The sequence below is a fragment of the Choloepus didactylus genome, assembly GCF_015220235.1.
Source record: "Choloepus didactylus isolate mChoDid1 chromosome 25 unlocalized genomic scaffold, mChoDid1.pri SUPER_25_unloc1, whole genome shotgun sequence".
NCBI lineage: Eukaryota > Metazoa > Chordata > Mammalia > Pilosa > Megalonychidae > Choloepus > Choloepus didactylus.
In genome coordinates this window covers 5,172,345-5,189,545 of record NW_023637606.1, presented here as the reverse complement: position 1 = coordinate 5,189,545, position 17,201 = coordinate 5,172,345, and the positions used below count along the sequence as shown (strand labels likewise).

General features: G+C 58.5%; 2 protein-coding genes across 3 annotated transcripts in view; one reads left to right on the top strand and one right to left on the bottom strand.

Moving 5' to 3' along the window:
* MLLT1 (MLLT1 super elongation complex subunit) overlaps positions 1-12,083 on the top strand; it is a 69,377-nt gene extending 57,294 nt beyond the window's left edge. For both annotated transcript variants that reach the window (XM_037823911.1, XM_037823909.1), the window contains 6 exons: positions 3,949-4,036; positions 5,569-5,677; positions 8,390-8,489; positions 8,687-8,758; positions 9,048-9,119; positions 9,226-12,083. In XM_037823911.1, the coding sequence (XP_037679839.1) occupies positions 3,949-4,036; positions 5,569-5,677; positions 8,390-8,489; positions 8,687-8,758; positions 9,048-9,119; positions 9,226-9,354 (570 nt within the window). In that variant the 3' untranslated portion in view covers positions 9,355-12,083. The remainder of the gene's footprint in view (positions 1-3,948; positions 4,037-5,568; positions 5,678-8,389; positions 8,490-8,686; positions 8,759-9,047; positions 9,120-9,225) is intronic.
* LOC119525302 (long-chain-fatty-acid--CoA ligase ACSBG2-like) overlaps positions 11,313-17,201 on the bottom strand; it is a 32,147-nt gene continuing 26,258 nt past the window's right edge. Inside the window, 2 exon segments of the mRNA XM_037823993.1 lie at positions 11,313-11,483; positions 11,570-11,696. Coding sequence (XP_037679921.1) covers positions 11,313-11,483; positions 11,570-11,696 — 298 coding nt within the window.

Sequence of the window (17,201 nt, the reverse complement as noted above, 5' to 3'; positions counted from 1 at the left end):
CCTCGTGGTGTCGAGCCAGCCCCTGCGCCTCACCAAGCCTCAGTTTCCCCTTCTGTCGATGGGGTGATGAGGCCTGTGCATGGGAGCTCAGTGGAGGTAGTGACTGGTGAGTTACTGAGCGAGGTTGTTCATGGTGTGGGAAGGCATGGTGGCTGGGGCCCGAGGCCCAGCGCGCTCTTCCTTGGGGCAGGATGTGGACCGGGGGCTCGGTGGCCGCTCTGGGTCAGGGTGGCGCTGCACAGTAAGCCCAGCGAGGAGCTTACAACCTCTGTGACCCGGGAGGCCCTGGGTGAACCCAAGGAGTTTGCAGAGCAGCTGGAGGCGGAGGACAAGGCCCCCTCAGGTCCCTTTTCAGGGGTCTATGATGGCAGCCAAGCTTCCTGGCTGCCTCCCAGATGGCCACTGGGGCAGAGGCATCATCCTGTACCCCCTCTCATGGCCACTGCACACAGTGTGGCCCTGTGAAATCAGCAGGACGCGTGTTCTGGGCGTTGGAGATCCTCTCGGAGCATGTCCTGGTGCCATGAGGGACCCCAGATGCATTTTGCAGCAGCATTTCCAGGGGCTCGGAAGATCACCCTCAAGGGATGACGTGAGCCCTGGAACAGTCTACAGCCCCTGCACCGTGGAGCCCATCCTCACGTGGGGCTCGGAGGGTGCTGCTGGCTGGAGCCCGGTGTTTGGCATTGGGTTCAGGGAATGGCCGCCGGAATGTGTGAATGAGAGCGCGACTAAGCGATTGGGTCCCTCACCTGCCTCAACAGCCCTGGGCCTGAAAGGCCTTGTGCTCTTCCCAGATCCTCGGTTGCCCTCCCTCAGGGTGACACTCTGCCTCCAGGGATGCTGTTTGGAGCTCAAGGGGACCTTTTGAAAGCCATTTCCAAAGACCCCAGGCATGGTTTGCGTTTGCCTCGGAAGTATTGCTGATGTGGGCAGCAGGTAGCTCCTGGGGGCAGCTCGCAGGAGGTGCTGGCTGGGGCCAGATGTTGCAGGTTCTTGGGCCCAGTCCTCCCCATTGCTCTGTAAACACACGTGGGGCTGATGACCCTGTGCGCCCCGTGCTCCGCACAAGCCAGGGGCCGCCTTAGGACACAGAGAACCTGGGTGTGGCTGCAGCCTGGAACTGTCTTCCAGAAATCCCGGGCCATCTGCATGCCCCCTTGGTGTCAGCAGTCCTTCACGCACCTCGCAGGCCCCCAAGCTCTGTCTCCTCCTCGTGGGCAGCCCCCAGCTCCCTTGGGTGCCGCCACCCTCCTTCCCACCGCAGCATCCCTGGGCCAGGCGCCTGGACCAGCTTCCTGCAGGCCGGACGTTCCTCTGCCAGGGCTGGGCGTGTGTGGCATCGGGCAGAGGCCTCCCTGTGGGGAAGGAGGGCGGGACTCGGGGCTGTGCGGTCCTGTCCTGTCCGTGCCCACGCTGTCCCGGGCGCTGCTGCGTGTCCTGCTGTGATCGTGTGGGCAGCTTCCCTCCACGTGGCTGTGGGACGGAGGGGGCGTGCCGAGGGGGTGGGTGTTGTGTCTCAGGTGGCCTGGGGCGCCGAGTCCTGAAGCTGCTTGAGGAAGCCAGTGGGTCTTCCTGCCCAGGAGGCGCGTCCTGTGCCGAGACTCTGGAAGGTCCTGCGGGCCTGAGCCCTGGGCTGCCAGCAGGGTGGCGGGCGGCTCCCGGCACTGCCCGTTGGCCCCTCTCCGGCACCAGGGCACCGTGCTGACCGTCCGCTGAGCGAGGGCTTCCTGAGCAGGCGTGGAGTCGGCTCCGCCATGAGGAAGCTCTGCCGTTGCTGGACGGGGCGGCCCGACCACGCTGGGTCCCCTGCGTCCCAGGCTGTCCTCCCAGCCGCCTCCGCTGCTGCTCTGCGGCCCCCGAGGGCGCTGTCTGTGTGTGGCCCGGGGCTTCCTGAGTCAGCCCTGTGGGATCACGGCCTCGGAGTGCTGGGACCAGAGCACAGTGGGCCCCTTCCCCTCCCCTGGACACGGCCCTAGCACGTATCAGCAGCACACTCGGGGCTCTCGTGACCCCCTGGTGGCTTTTGTCTCCCACCGTCTTAAGGCTTTGGGGGCTGAAACCATTTCAGACCCTGTTCTTCCCTGCTGCTTGGGTATGTGTGGAAGGAAAGGGAACAGGTGCGTCCCAGAGGCTCTCCGCCGTCTCCTCCCGTCAGGTTCAGCGGCTGTCCCCCCTGGGAGCCTAGCTGCTGTCCTCCTGAGCCCCACGTGCCGACTGGCCTCCGCAGGTCCCCCCCCCCCACCCCGTGAGCGTGTATGGGAGGTTCCCGAGCTGGGGGAGCGCTCTCATCCTGGCCACCTCCCACCAGGGGGGGGCACTGCCTGGCAACATGGCTACCCCGTCGGGTTCCTGCTCGGCCCTGCTGTTTCCTGTCAGCTTTGCAGCAGAATCGCCCCGATAGTTCTCTCCAGATGCTTTGCCCGGGTTGGGAAGCAGGGCAGGCACGCGTGCTGGTAGCTGAGGCGCACACGCTCAGCAGACGCTGGCAGGCAGCTCTTCTGCTGATGGGGAAACTGACCCTTCACACGGGGCTCATGTGGGCCAAAGAATCAAGGCCAGCTGGCGAGATAGACGGGGCTGGCCCTGGCCCCAAGGGTAGGAACTGGGGGCCGTGTGTAGGAGGAGCCACGTGGGTGCAGGCCGGCCGGGGTTGCCGAGACGTGGGCGTGCTGGAGGGCAGGACACCCCCCGGGGCCCCCAGGGGCTGATGAAAACCCCGAGTGAAGGTGGTGAGTGGGTGTCAGCAGGGCCCATCTGGTGGGTGGGGGCCAGCAGGGTTAGGCCTGGGGAAGCTCTGCGGGGTGGGGTGGGGGGCTTTAACTCTGCAGGCCCCAAGTATTTTCCCCTCAGGCAGCCCGACCTGTTGTCTCCGAGTCCGAGTTCTCTGGACTCAAGGAGTGAGGGGAGATGTGTGCCTTCCGGGTCCACTTCTGTGGGGTGGGGGCTGCCCTCACCCCAGAGACGGGGGAGGGGCTGAGGGACTCACAGGGAGTCTTCTGAGCCCACGAGCCGAGGAGGCTCCCTTCCCAGGGCTGTTGGCCGGGGCACATGCTGGGTCTGCGTGGCTGGGCCAGGCAGGTCCCCTGGGTGGGAGGGCCCCTGGGTGGGAGGGCTGGACGTGACCAATGGCGACTTGGTACCAGCTTCCAGGTCCGTGGCCTCCCACCCTCTGCCCTTCCGAGCCTGGGCCCTGCTCCTCTCGTTACCGCACACCTTGCGGAGCGGCCCACATCCTCTCCCTCTCTCTGTCCCCCTGACATCCTGGGGGCTGCCTAGTCTCAGTTGTTTGGGCTTTCGCTGTCCCTGGGTGGCCGGGCCAGGCTACAGGAAGAAGAGGGAAGGATGTGACAATCTCCAGGCAAGGGTGGGAGCAGCTGCTCAGATCCATGGTGCCCGCCAGGTGCTGTGCACATGGACACACACGCTCACACACGAGGGTGCACACGCACACGTCTCCCCTGCTCATCGGCACCTCGGGTTGCCGAGGGGTGAAAGTACCACAGGCAGGGAGCTGGCCGTTTGCCATCCCTGAGTGACAGGACAGGCCTGGGTCTCTGCACCTAGCTTTCCCGTTCCAGACTGTCCTGCTGCTCCCTGCAGCAGCCTTGGCCCTCCCCAGCCATCTCGGATCCTCGGGAGGAAGGCCGGGCGCACGGACCAATGAGCGACCATGGCATTCCTGGCCCCCGTTGCCTGGGCTGAAGGGGCGGCTGGGGCCTGGGCTGAAGCTCCTCCTGGTACTGCCCGACACGTGGTGGTCCCTGTGTTGGCAGAGGAAGGTGGTTGTGTCTTAAATGTGGTGGTGCCCAAGTGCCCCGGCACCCCTCCTTCCAGGGGCACCTCCTGTCTGCTGGCGTGGGGGCGCAGTCACCCCCTCCTTTCTTTTGGATTGAAAGACTCTTGTTTCTTTCTCTTCCCTCTCCCACCCCGGCCCGGCGGGTGAAGTCTGCCCAGTCGAGCCCTTCCAACTCCAGCTCCAGCTCAGACTCCAGTTCAGACTCGGACTTCGAGCCGTCTCAGAACCACAGTCAAGGTGTGTTACACAGGGAGGGCAGACACTGCGCGAGACAGACGCTGCCTTTCCGGGCAGCACTCGCCGTCCTGGACGCAGTGGGCCTGGGGAGGGCGGCTGCCTGCCGGTCCTGGGCCAGTGGGCTCCCGGCTCTGTTACCGGGTCAGAGGCCCGGGAGTGACTTCCTGCAGGAGGGTCTCGCATGTGGGTGGAGTCCACGCCCGAGTTCCGGCCGCGAGCGCAGCACACCCCAAGTGTGGAAGCTGCACACCGCCACCACCGTGAAAGCTCACTGACCTCAGCGGGTCACGGGGTCGCAGTGGGGGGCTGGGGGGTCAAGGGCGCACCTGACTTGGGCGGTTCTGCAGTGGCCGGTCCTCTGGCTGCCACCCTGGCATCTGCCCCTGATCCCTCGGGACCCACGGGCTCCAGGGCAGGGCTGGCGCTGGTGGGTGGGGGTACAAAGGAACCCCCTTGCTCACTTGGGTCTTGCCAACTGCTGTGCACCCTCCTCTCCAGCTCCCCCCACGAGGCCCACTGGCTGCCCCTGGGGGTGTGGCTGGCGCGGGCCCAGGGCGGTTCTGCCTTCTCCCTACGCGAGGCGGGGGGCGACAGTCCCCCTAGCTCTGGAGGACGGGCAGCTGGGAGAGCAGCTCCGGCTGCCACCTGCTCACCCACTGGCCCTCAGACTGGAAGCGTTTCTTCCAGTGGGTTGGAACGAGAGCCTTCTCTCCTTGCAGCCTGGAACCCTTTTAAAAGCAGGGGAAGGGGAGCACAGATGGGGGCGGGTGGCCTGGAATTCAGAGGCACAGTCACCAGGGGCGCCTGGGGGATGGGGTCCTTGAAGCCCACACTCTCGCCAAGGGTTCTTATCGCTTGGGAAGGGAGGGGAACCTGCTGAAGCGGCGTCACGTGACCAAGGTAATTGAGGGCTTTGTGTCCCTCTGTTGCCTTGGCAACAGGAATATAAACCAAGATGCCGTCTGTAGGGGACTGGAACTGTGTGCCTCTGGAGAAAGGGGAGGACGGTGGGCTGGGAGCAGCAGCGGGGGTTACCGAGGGCGTGGGCAGGCGGGGGTTGGGCGCTGGGCGGGCGGGGGTCCTCTGGGGCCCAGCAGCGGCCACCCCCGGCCCAGGAGGGCCTCCCAGGCAGTGCCTCTGAGCCCCGGGCTCCAGCGTCCTCTCCCTCTGTGGCTGAGGCTGGCTGGTCCCGGGCTCTGGGTAGAGCCCATGATGTCGGCGCCCGGGAGTGGAGGAAGGCTGTCTCCCTCACTGTTGGCAATGGAGGGCCCCTGTGGTTCTGCTGCGGGCCAGGGCCCGGAGGCCTGTGGGCAGGGTCAGGAAGGTAGGGGGGCCGGGGAGGGGAGCCCGGGGAGCCCTGGGCACTTAGGAAAGGTGTGTTTGGGTGGCAGTCGGTCCTTGGAGACCCCCGGGGCCCATCTGGTGGAGGCCTCCCAGGCAGGCTTCCGTGAGTGCCCCTGGGGGTCGTGGGGGGTCCTTGCTGACCCTGCAGGGATCAGCCGAGCCTCAGCCCTCCCCCCTCTGCCCTCCAGGGCCCCTGCGCTCCATGGTGGAGGACCTGCAGTCCGAGGAGTCCGACGAGGACGACTCATCGTCGGGCGAGGAGGCTGCAGTCAAGACGAACCCCGGGCGGGATTCCAGGTGACCGACCCGCGGGGAGGGGGGACGCCGTGGGAGGCCCAGGGCAGCCTTTCATGTGCTGCGTGGATGGGCCTGCTGTTTGGCACAGGGACCCAGAGCTGCTGGCCCAGCTGGGGCAGAGAGAGATCCTCCAGCCAGCCGGAGGTGGGATGCCAGGACCACAGCGTCCCTTGGGGGGCGGTCGGGGTCAGGTGTTAGGGCCTGGGCGGATAGGGGGTGCCTGAGGAGGCTGGATGTTGTAGGGTCCCCAGGCGGCCTCAGCCCAGCCTGGACACGGGGGTGGGCCTGGGTTATGTGTTCCTCTCTGGGGGCCCCAAGGATCTTCAGGTGGTTTCTTTGGGTACTGTCATGGGCAGGTGTGGGCAGCCTGGCAGGGAGGGGTGGGATGTCCACAGAGCGAGTTCACTCGCCATCCGGAAGGAGGGGCTGAGAGCGCGGCCAAGCCCAGTGGCCAGGGGCTGGTGCTGGTGTGCGGCCTGAGATGGGAGCAAGCTGGGCCCCTGCTCTCAGGCCTGGGAGCCTGTTAGCTCTTCCCTGTGTGTGGTGGGGGGCAGGGAGTGAGAACAAGCTGAGGACCCCGTTGTGAGGCCTGCAGACCCCATGGAGTGGGGAATAGCTTTGGCTGCCCACTGGCCTGGGGAGGGCAGTGTACAGTATCCTGTGGATGACCAGGTCCTTGGACAGTTCCCACCTCACGGTTGGCTCTGCCCAGCACATGGGGCAGCGGGGAGGGCCTGGGCAGGGAGGGCACCACCGGGAGAAGAGGGGGGAGCAGTCGTGGGATGGACAGGCTCAGGACCCCCTGCCCCTCTCCCGGGCCTCTATGCCTCACAGCTCTTCTTTAGGTGTGCGGGGGGCGGGGGTCACTGCATCGGCCTCTTTGGGGAGGAGAAATGACCACAGGAAGGGCATGGGGAGCACGTGGGCTGTGCCTGGCCCACCGGAACACCGCAAGGTGCTTGGTGTTGCGGGAGTTTGTGTAAACCAACACCCCGAGAGCTCCGGCTGTGGAAAAGCTCCCCACAGGCCGGCACGCTCCACCTGCAGCCAGACACAGCCTCGCCCCTGGGCACAGGGAGGAGGCAGGGAGGAAGACTCCTAGGACAGGATTCCCAGCAGAGGCTCGTCACCCCATCGGTGCTGGTCACCGTCCATATCGGCTTCTGCTCGCAGTCAGGAGAAGTTAAAGTGGGTAAGACTCAGGGCCTATTCTGGAAGGTTCCTCCAGCAGTGCAGAGAAGCACAGCGGTGAGTGTGCTCTCCTCAGGGCGGGGGCTGCAGCACCTTCTCTGACCAGCGTCACCAGGGAGGGGCGCAAGGGCCCTGGCGGGGGAGTCACGGCTGCCCCTGGTGGGCTGGCATTTGCCAGCCAGGCGCCAGCCAGGCAGAGAGATGCGAAGCCCCAGCTCATGTTGGTGGCTCCCAAGAGAGGCCCCGGCTGTCCCCCGTTGACCGCGGGGAGCAGGGAGGAGCGAATTGTGAGTGCAGGAAGACCCCCTCCAGGCGCCACCAGGGCAGGGAGCATCAGATGTGGCTACCTTGGGCTTTCTGGATGTGATCTGTAGCCAGAGAAGTCGAAGGGAGAGAATGGAGCTCTCAGGCCCCAAGAGAGTAGGAGCCCCAGAGCATAACGCTTGAGGTGGGAGAAGGTGATGTAAGGAGAACAAGAGCAGTCGAGAGCAGTGTCTGTTTCACGGCTCAAGACCAGCCGAGTAGAGACGTGGCCTGGCTGTGGTTCTTGCCACGGCCTTGTAGTGCTTTCTGGAGCTTCGGCTCAGAAGGGAAACTGTTATTTGGGAGACAAGGAAGAAAGAGGTGGAACCTTCCGTGTTCTCGATGTGTTGTGAAGTAGCAGTTCTCAGGGCACCTCAGTGCTGGTTTGAGCCCAAAATGTCCCTGACGGAACAGGGATCCCAGGAGCAGATGCTGATCTGGGGCATCGGGGGGGCAGGGGAAGGGGGCCTGAGAGAAGTTTGCTGTCTGTGCACCCTCTCGAGGTGCTGCAAGAGATCGTGGAGAAAACCAAAAGAAGGGGACCAGCTCCTCTAGTCGAGGCTGAGATCATGAGGCATGTGACCGTCAGGGAGAGGCTATTGGCTTCAGGCTGGATGGGTTTGCACACACTCCGTCCATGGTCAAGCTCTGGCCTCCCACGACGCCCGCATCCCGGCAGCCAGGCAGCCCCCTGAGCACCATGTGGTGCTGTCCCGTCTGCTTCTCTCACTGAGGGGGTTGGGGGTGGCTCCCAGGTCGGAGTTGGGGTCCGGTCAGGGTGGGCAGCGTGCTCGCCGGAGGCCTGTGCCCGCGGGGGTCGGGGTCGGATGGGAGAGCTTGGAGGTGAAGAGCGGGCCCTCTGCAGCCAGCCATGCCGGCAGAGCATGGGTAGGGTTTGGCGCCCAGCTCCAGCACGACCGTGGAACCCTATCGGCTTCGCGGTGGCCTCCTGCCGCCAGCTCCGTGCTCTTGCTCCCCTTTTTCCTTTGAAGGCTGCATCAGCACATTTATTTCTTTTTTTAAGTCAGCGGTAGGTGCCTAGAGTTAAGTGATGTTGGTCTCCGGAAGTTGAGGGGGGTGTGGGCCTGGCCTTCCTGCCCTCTGGCACTCAGGGCGGGCTCCCTCAGGTGACAGCCCAGGACCCCGAGCCAGCCACTGCCGGGGCCCGGTTGAGCGGCAGGGCCGGGAGGCCTGACCAGCCCCGTGTCTGGTGTCCAGGCTGAGCTTCAGTGACAGTGAGAGTGACAACAGCGCTGACTCCTGCCTGCCCGGGCGCGAGCCCCCTCCCTCCCAGAAGCCGCCCCCACCCAGCAGCAAGGTAAGCCTGGGGGGCCCCTTCTCGGTCCCTGCTCAGGCCCTGTGGGTGTGTGCCTTCCAGGATGTGTGGCTTCCACCGCCTCCACCTGCAGGACCGGCCCGGGGCCTTTGCTAGGGGTCTCCATGCTGTCCTGGGAGGGTTTGGGGAGAGGTGCAGGTGAGAGGTCAGGAGAAACCTGAGTGAGGTTCCTCCTGCAGGCCTCAGGCCGGAGGAGCCCGGAGTCCTGCAGCAAGCCTGAGAAGATCCTCAAGAAGGGCACCTACGACAAGGTGCGGGCGCGGGGCGGGGCAGGGAGGCACGGCGGTGGGATGGGAGCTCCTGAGGCACCCCCCAGCTTTCCCCTCAGCGGCCACCCCCACCAGTGAAGGGATCTCTGGCATGTCCACTCAAGCCCAGCTGAGTGGAGGCTCCAGAGCCTTCCGTCCAGACTGCCCTTGGGCTGGGAAATGGCTCCTCCTGGGGCAAGGAGGGGTCTGGACCCATGGTGCCCAGAGCTGGCCTGCAGGGGCAGGCGAGGGGTGGGAGCTCGCGGCCTGGCTGAGCCCCTGTCCGCCCCAGGCCTACACGGACGAGCTGGTGGAGCTGCACCGGAGGCTGATGGCCCTGCGGGAACGCAACGTGCTGCAGCAGGTAGGCTGGGGCATGGGGGCGCTGGGGAAATGAGCCGGTGGCTGGACCCCCTCCTCTCCCTGGGGCCCCCCTCGCGGTCCCTGAAGCCCCTGTCCCTGCCTTCCAGATCGTGAACCTGATCGAGGAGACTGGTCACTTCCATGTCACCAACACCACCTTCGACTTCGACCTCTTCTCCCTGGACGAGAGCACCGTGCGCAAGCTGCAGAGCTGCCTGGAGGCGGTGGCCACATGACCCTGGGCCGGATGCTGGGGCCCTGGGGGTCCCTGGGGTCCTGGGATCCCCGGTCCCACCGTCCGTCCTCTCTCTAGACTCACCTGCCCTCAGCACTGCCTTAGTGACCGCCCTGTCCTTGGCCCACACAGCCAGCTGCACTTTCCTCGTCGGCGTCTGCCCTGCCCGCCCCACCACCTTGGCGGGGGACCTGGGGCCCTGGAGGGCCGGGCTGGCATGGCTGCTCCCAGCTGCACCCCCACACGCCCTTCAGCCTCCCTTGGGAAATGGTTTGTGTTGAAGACAGTGCCAAGCGGAAGGAACGTGCACAGCTGTGGGCCCTGTGCCTGACCTCGGGTCCGGCCCCGTGGCAGGCAGGCGGGCGGGCGGCCCAGTTCCCTCCTGGGCCTCTCGGAGCAGCCAGGCCTGGCTGCCGGGCATTGCCACAGCCACCTCAGACGGTTCAGACCACATCCATCGCCAGGACCTCCGAAGGCTCTGCACGTCTCATGGCCAGCTGGGGACAGGCTGAGCCTCCGGCACTGTCCTTCACGTCAGCCGAGAGCAGCCCCTCTCCCGTTGGCCCCCACTGTGCGAGGGCTCTGCTGTAGGGTCTCTGTTATACATATATGTACGCACTGTATGTGTCCCAGTGTCTCCGGGTGTGTGTTTTGTGGCAGCAGTGGCACGTGGGGGTGGGGGGTGGGGGGGGTCAGGTTGGACTTGGGTTCCGGTGTCTCTGCTGCTCCTGTCGTCGGGCCGGAAGCTGAGCTAGGGCCCCCGAAAGCACTCGAAGTGTTGGCCGTCTCCAGCACCTCCTGCCCTGGAAGAATCTGCCGATTGTGGCTCCAAGAACGCGTCTTCCTTCAGGGACTCCGGGAGCTGGAGGCCCAGCCCTGGGCAGCCAGGGGACACTCAGCGAGGGGACGGAAAGCCCCTAGGGCACCGGGAGCCCCTTCACTTCCTGGCACCCGGCCAGCCTGGCGTCGGATGCTGGGGACAGCCTCCCGGCCGGCAGTGAGGCCACTGCTGCACCGGTTCCCTGGGGCTCCTCCTCTGCCCCCGTAGGATCCTCTTCCACTCCTTGTGTTCATCCAGTCTTCGAACTTTGAACAAATGAGCTTTTGCCAAATACGATAGGATAGTTTGTGGAGTTTCCCAAGGAGCCTCGGGACAGAGCCAGCTCCTCACACTTGGGCTCTGGCTGGCGGTATGGCCGGCCCGGTGGCCTCTCTGGTTTTGGCCGGGCCCGGCCACGCCTGCGGTCTGTGCCTGTCCTGAGCCTGGAGACTTCGCTCCTGACACGCCTGAGCTTCTCCCAGCGGATTCCTCATCCGGCTGCCCCACTCTGCCCGGGCTGAGAAGCCCTGATGGAGCCGGCCACCTGGGACAGGGTTCCTGGAGGGCCAGGTTCCCGTTTGATCAGCCTCTCTTTCCTGGACTCTGAGTCAGAGCTCCTCCTCCAGGCCCACCCGGCTTTCATGCCGTGAACGAGATGCAGGAAGAAGAGGACTGGGTGGCAGAGGTGGGCACACCTTCTCTTTAACCTGTTAGGTGTCTCTTTCCTCTTCCACATTAGGAGTTCAGACAACGGAGGGCCTCCAAGCTGTCCTTCTCTTGGGGTTCCCGCGTTACCCTTCCCTGCCCTGATTCCCTGTCAGGAAGACCGAACACTCCCTGTGGGGGAGTCTCGCCTCCAGACTTCCCCACACTCCACCTTTCCTTGGGAAAGCCCCATGTCCCAGGCCGAGAACTTGCAGAGGGAACTGTGGTGACTCCTGGCCATTGTTTTCCTTCCAACCTCACTGCCTTCAGGTACTAGGAGAGGGCAGGCTGTGTGGCAGGCTCCCTGCCGTCGCCGTGCCCTTCCCCAGACAGGCCAACAATACTCTAAAGTGGGTCACCTTTCTTGGGAAATTCTTTAAAGCATTGGACAAAAGGAACTGACCCAACGTGGTCTTCTCAGAAGGCAAAAGCTGCTAGGCCTTCTGCGCAGAGGCAGTCGGGTGGCCGTGAGAGGGGGCTGCAGCCTCAGGTCTCGGGCTCTCCTGGGAAGGGCCATGGGCCGTTCTGAGCTCCCCACAGCTCTGCTCCACAGCTGGCCTCCCCTTGGGGGGCACCCGGAGCTGGGCCCAGGTCTCCAGCATGCCCTTGGGGAACGGGCAGCTCAGCAGAGCCTTCTGGCCCTCCTGAAATTTCTGGAGCCTTCTGAAGCACCAACCCTTTTCTCAGTTACCTCCTCTGGCCAGAGGGCCCCCGCCACTGTCATCTGGAGCTGCCCAGGGCCAAGTGCTGGCCCCATGACCACCGAGGGACGTGCCAGCACCGGCCACATTCCCAGCTGCTCCTCACCCTCAGGCAGCCTGACAGTGGTCCACGAGGGCACTGGGCACCTCTGCATAGGAAAGAGCCTGGCACTTTGTGATTGCTGCGTGTCTCGTGTTAAGTCTCCTGCCCCTGTGCAAATCCCTGTGTTTTGCTATCTCCTGAACAAATGTAAACCTGAAAGCAGAAGGTATTGAATACCTTTCTTTCACCCATAAGGGTTCTTGACGAAGAACGTGTCTCACTAGGAACCAGGACATTCATCAGCCCGAGACCAACTCCTGGATAAAAGGAATAAGGAGAATCGTGTTTGTAATAAGTTACAGGATCGTTTCTATCCTGGATTTTAAACTTTTTTGTTAAATTGTGAAATTATGGAGGAGTTTTATAGAAAAAAAAGTGACATAAAGACAGAAGGAAAAGCAGTCTGCATCGTCCTGTTGTGTGTGCTCGGCGCCTGGGTGGGGTTGACGTGTGAGGCGCAGTGGGGGTGGGGCCCTTATCTGCCCCCCCCCCGCCAAGCAGATCAGCAACCAGGAAGGGGGGTGGTTGGTGCTGGCCCCCCAGGGCTCAGGATAGGGCTGCGGGTGGGAGGGTGAACCAGGCTGGCGTTCTGAAGGAACAGAGAGGATGCCACCCGAAATCCGAGGGCCAGGAAGGAGGAGAATTCAGGAATTCAGGCTCAAGTCCTGCTTTTAATGCTTTGCCCTTTCCTTGGAAGGAGGCAGCAACGTTTGGTGTGAAAGTAAACCTGATTTCACAGATGGGTGGGTGAGTGGATGGGTGGGTGGATGGATGGATGGACAAGTGGCTAGATGGGTAGGGGAATGGGGGATTGGATGGACGGGTGGGGGAATGGGGCACAGGACGGAGGGATGGGGGAGTGGAGGACTGGGTGGATGGGCCAGTCGGTGGTAGAAAGAAATCTGTGGTAAAGACATCCTTTGCTGTGTGCAAGAGTGACTGCCAGTTTCCCAGCGGTGGGATTTTGCTATGGACTGGGTGCAGCAGAGCTGAGTGAACCCCAAAGAGACAGAGCTCTGATGGACCCTGTTTGAGTAGATCTGCCCACCCCATGGGCTCCAGCCCCACCCAGAGGACAGGAATTCCATTCCTGAATGGCAGACATCGAAGGCTGACACCCTCTGGCCTCTGGGCCCTCTGTAGAAGCCACTGGTTCAGATCACTTTTGTCAGGAGGCGGCAGCTGGGGAGAGGCACAGGTTACTCGGGCATTTCTCCTAGTCCGCGGCCAGGAATTCAGTGCCCAGAATCGGGGCTGTGGCTTCCTCTGCCCTACGTCTGTCCCGCCAGAAAAAGACAGTTCTGATCCAAGGCCCTAAAAGGGGGGATAGGGAATGAAAAGGGGTCCAGAATGCCTCGGCACTTTTCCTGGTCCCCACCACACCGTGCAAGGGCTACTGTGTGTGAGCCCTGTGTGGTGACTTCGCTGCAGGCCGGGCACTGTGCCATAAAAGCCGCCCCATAGCCTCTTCACAGTCGACCAATGGGGCGGGTACTGCCAAAAAAGCCCCCATTGTACAGAGGAAGAAACAGCCTCCAAAAGCTGCCTCGCTAAGTGCATGCAGTCAGGGAGTCTGTTTGCCAGGGCTGTGGTAACAAAGCACCGCAGAGCGGTTGTCTTAAGCAGGAATAGATCATCTTGGCATTGGAAGCTAGGAGTCCAAAATCAGGGTGTTGGCAGAGCCAGGTTTGCCAGCGATTCGAAACTGCCCCGGGCGCAGGGGATCCGCCTCCTACTTTATCCTGCTCCCTTGTCCAGTTTCCTCTACTTGCAAGAACTCCAGCCCTACTGCATTAACAGGACTCCATCCCGGTTCCATGTGCCTCACCTCAATAACCACCATCTGCAAAGATCTATTTACAGATGGGTTCACGCCCGAGGGCCGTGGGTTAGGGCTTGAACCCGTCCTGGGGGCGGGGGGCGTGATGCGGCCCCTGACAGCAGGTGAGCAGGTCGCCGGGACATGTTTCTGGACCCCTCTACAGAAAGGGATGCCCTGGCCATTCTTGGAAAGCCTACTTCTGTTGATGGAGAACAGGGCTTCCAAAAGGATCCACAGGTGACTTCAAAAATAAGTTGTGAATTCTCTGGATACTTTTTACACTTCAGTGTGAATGTGGCTCACCTGGGGTTCCTATTAAAAAACAGATTCTGATTCAGTAAGTCCTGGTTAGGGCCTGGGGCTCAGCATTTGTTGCTGCTGATCTGTGGACACAGAATCAAGGGGCTGAGGAATACATAAAAGGATTGTCCTTCTAGAGAAGATAAAACATTACAGATAAATATCGCTGGAGTCCCTTTAAATGGCGCCTTCATTCCAGTACCTTCTCTTTCCTGGAGGGGGGAGCCAGGCTATTACAGTGCATTTCCTCTTTTCTTCCTTTTCTTTTTTTTTTTTTTTTTTTTCGTAAAACTTTGACTTTTCTTGGAGTAAAAAATGGCCTCTGCTAAGTTTCCTTTGCCCTTAGCACTAATTAGGCACAAAAGCTGCTGATGTGCCAAGCACATCAGAAAAGCTATCAGATTTTGTTAGATTTTTCCTGTAAACCTTCCTGACATTGTTTGTCCTGCTCTAGTCCAAGCCTAGTCATCCTAGTACTTTGCCCTTCTCCTGTCTTGCAGACCCAGTTTTTTGGGTCCAAGTCTTTATTTTTCTTAGTTGACTCCCTTATTTCGATGACACATATCTTCCGAGGAGTTTCCTGTGGAGACAAGTGGAAGGTCAATTTTTTGAGACCTTGCACATCTGAAATGTCATTGTTTACTCTCACAGCAGTTTCCAGTGTTGTCCTGGAGAGGTCCAATGCCAGTCTGATCCCTCATCCTTTCTACTTTTGAATCTGGAAGTTTTCTTGGGTGGCGCAGGTGTACATTTAGCTTTAATAGGTGCAGTCTTTCAAAACGGTTCTACCAACTCACACTCCCACCAGCAATGTTTGATATTTAGTCTGTTCTGTATCAGGAGTCAGCCAACCCTGGGCCAAATCCAACCCACTGTTTGCTTTTGTAAATAAAGTTTTATGACACACAACCACAGTCGTTCATTAGCTTATTGTCTTTGACTCTTTTTGTGCTACAGTGGCATTGTTGAATAGTTGTGGAGAAGACTGCCCCACGAAGCCTAAGATATTTACTATGTGGCCCTTTACAGATCCCTGCTTAAATACATGACTGTTCCCGTTTTCTGTTTCTTCTCGTGTCAGTTTTAAGTTTTTTATTGAAAGTATTGTGTCCTTTTCTTCAAAAATTTCAAGTTTATTGACATAATTATTTCAATGACTACTGCATGTCTATCATCCTTGATATTGGCATTTTTTTAAATTCAGTCTTGATAGTTTATCAATACTTTATTAATCTTTTCATAGAACCCAACTTTTGGTTTTAGGAATTTGTCTAGTATATGTGTATTTTCTCTTTGATTACTCCTGTGCCGGTTTGAATATATTATGTCCCTCAATAAAAGGCCATGATCCTTTAATCCAATCTTGTGGGATATTGGGATTAGGTTGTTTTCATGTAGATGTGACTCATCCAACTGTAAGTGAAAATTTGATTAGATTATTTCCATGGAGGTGCGGCCCCGCCCATTCAGCGTGGGTCTTGATTTGTTAGCTGGAGTTCTTTAAAACCACTAGCTCACCAAGGTCTCCCCCTGAGTGAGTGCCTCTTTGTTGCTCAGTTGTGGCCCTCTCTTTCTCTCTAACTAAGCCACCTTGGCAGGTGATCTCACTGCCCTCCCCCCTGCATGGGACCTGACTCCCAGGGGTGTAAATCTCCTTGACAATGCAGGATATGACTCCTGGGGATGAATCTGGACCCGGCATCGTGGGATTGAGAACATCTTCTTGACCAAAAGGTGGATGTGAAATGAAAAAAAATAAAGTTTCACTGGCCGAGAGATTTCAAATGGAGTCAAGAGGTCACCTTGGTGGGCATTCTTACACACTATATATCTATATACACACTATATAGATAAAGCTTTTTAAGTTTTAATGTATTGGAATAGAAGTAAATACCTGAAATTATCAAAACTCCAACCCAGTAGCCTTGACTCATGAAGATGATTGTATAACAATGTAGCTTACAAGGGTCACACTCCTTTTACCCAGTGTATGGATGAATGAGTAGAAAAATGGGGACAAAAACTAAATTAAAAATTGGGGTGGGGTGGGGGGATGATTTGGGTGTTCTTTTTTTACTTTAATTTTTTATTCTTACTCTGATTCTTTCTGGTGTAAGGAAAATGTTCAAAAATAGATTGGGGTGATGAATGCATAACTATATGATGGTACTGTGAACAGTTGATTGTACACAGTGGATTACTGTATGACATGAATATATCTCAGTAAAACTGAATTAAAAAATAGATTGGGGTGATGAATGCATAACTATATGATGGTACTGTGAACAGCTGATTGTACACCATGGATGATTGTATGGTATGTGAATATATCTCAATAAAACTGAATTTAATTTAAAAAAAAGCAAAAAACACTGGCACAGGCCCAGATGCTGGCTGGCTTAGCTCAGAGATACTTGGGGTTGCGGACCCCTGAAGTTGGCTGCAGCTCAGAGACACCTTTTGGAGACGGCAGTTGAAAGTAGACATTTGCTAGTCCAGAGTCTGCCTGGGAGAAACTAAGAGAACACCCTCAGATGCCTAGAGAGGAACGTCCTGGGAGAAAGACATTTTGAAACCAGAACTCCAGAGCAGATGCCAGCCACGTGCCTTGCCAGCTAACAGGTTTTCTGGATGCCAATGGCCTTTCTCCAGTGAAGGTACCCGATTGTTGGCGCTTTACTGTGAACACTTGATGGGCTTAAGACTGTAACTATATAACTTAATAAATCCCTTTATAAAAGCCAATCCATTTCTGCTATTTTGCATAATGGCAGCATTAGCAAACTGGAACAACTCTTTATAATTTCCTTCTTCATGCTTTCTTTGGGTTCGGGTGATTTTCCTTTTATAGCCTTTTGAGATGGAAGCTTAGACAATTGAGTTGTAGTTTTTTTTCTACCATATGTATTTAAAGCTATACACTTCACTCTTGACTGCTTTAGCTGCATCCTATAAGTTTTGATATGTTGCATTTTCATTATTATTCAGTTAAAATATTTTCTGATTCCCATTGTAACATTTTCAACCCATGGATTATTTAAAAACTTGTTGCTTAATTTCCAAACATTTGGGGAATTTTCTAGTTATCTTGGTTACTGATTTGTAGTTTGGTTCCACTGTGGGTAGAGAACATTCAGTGATTTCAGATCTTTGAAATTTGTTGAGACTGACTTTATGGCCAAGCATATGTTCTATTTTGGTAAATATTTCTTATACATTTGAAAAGCATGTGTATTCTGCAGTGATTTGATGTAATGTTTTATAAGGGTCAATTAGATGAGGTTGGTTTCTTGTTCGAGTCATTTTTTATCCTTTTTGTTAGGATCTTCAACTATGAGTGTAGATTCATTTTTTCTTTTAATTCTGTTAACTTGCTTTATATTTTTGAAGTTCTGAT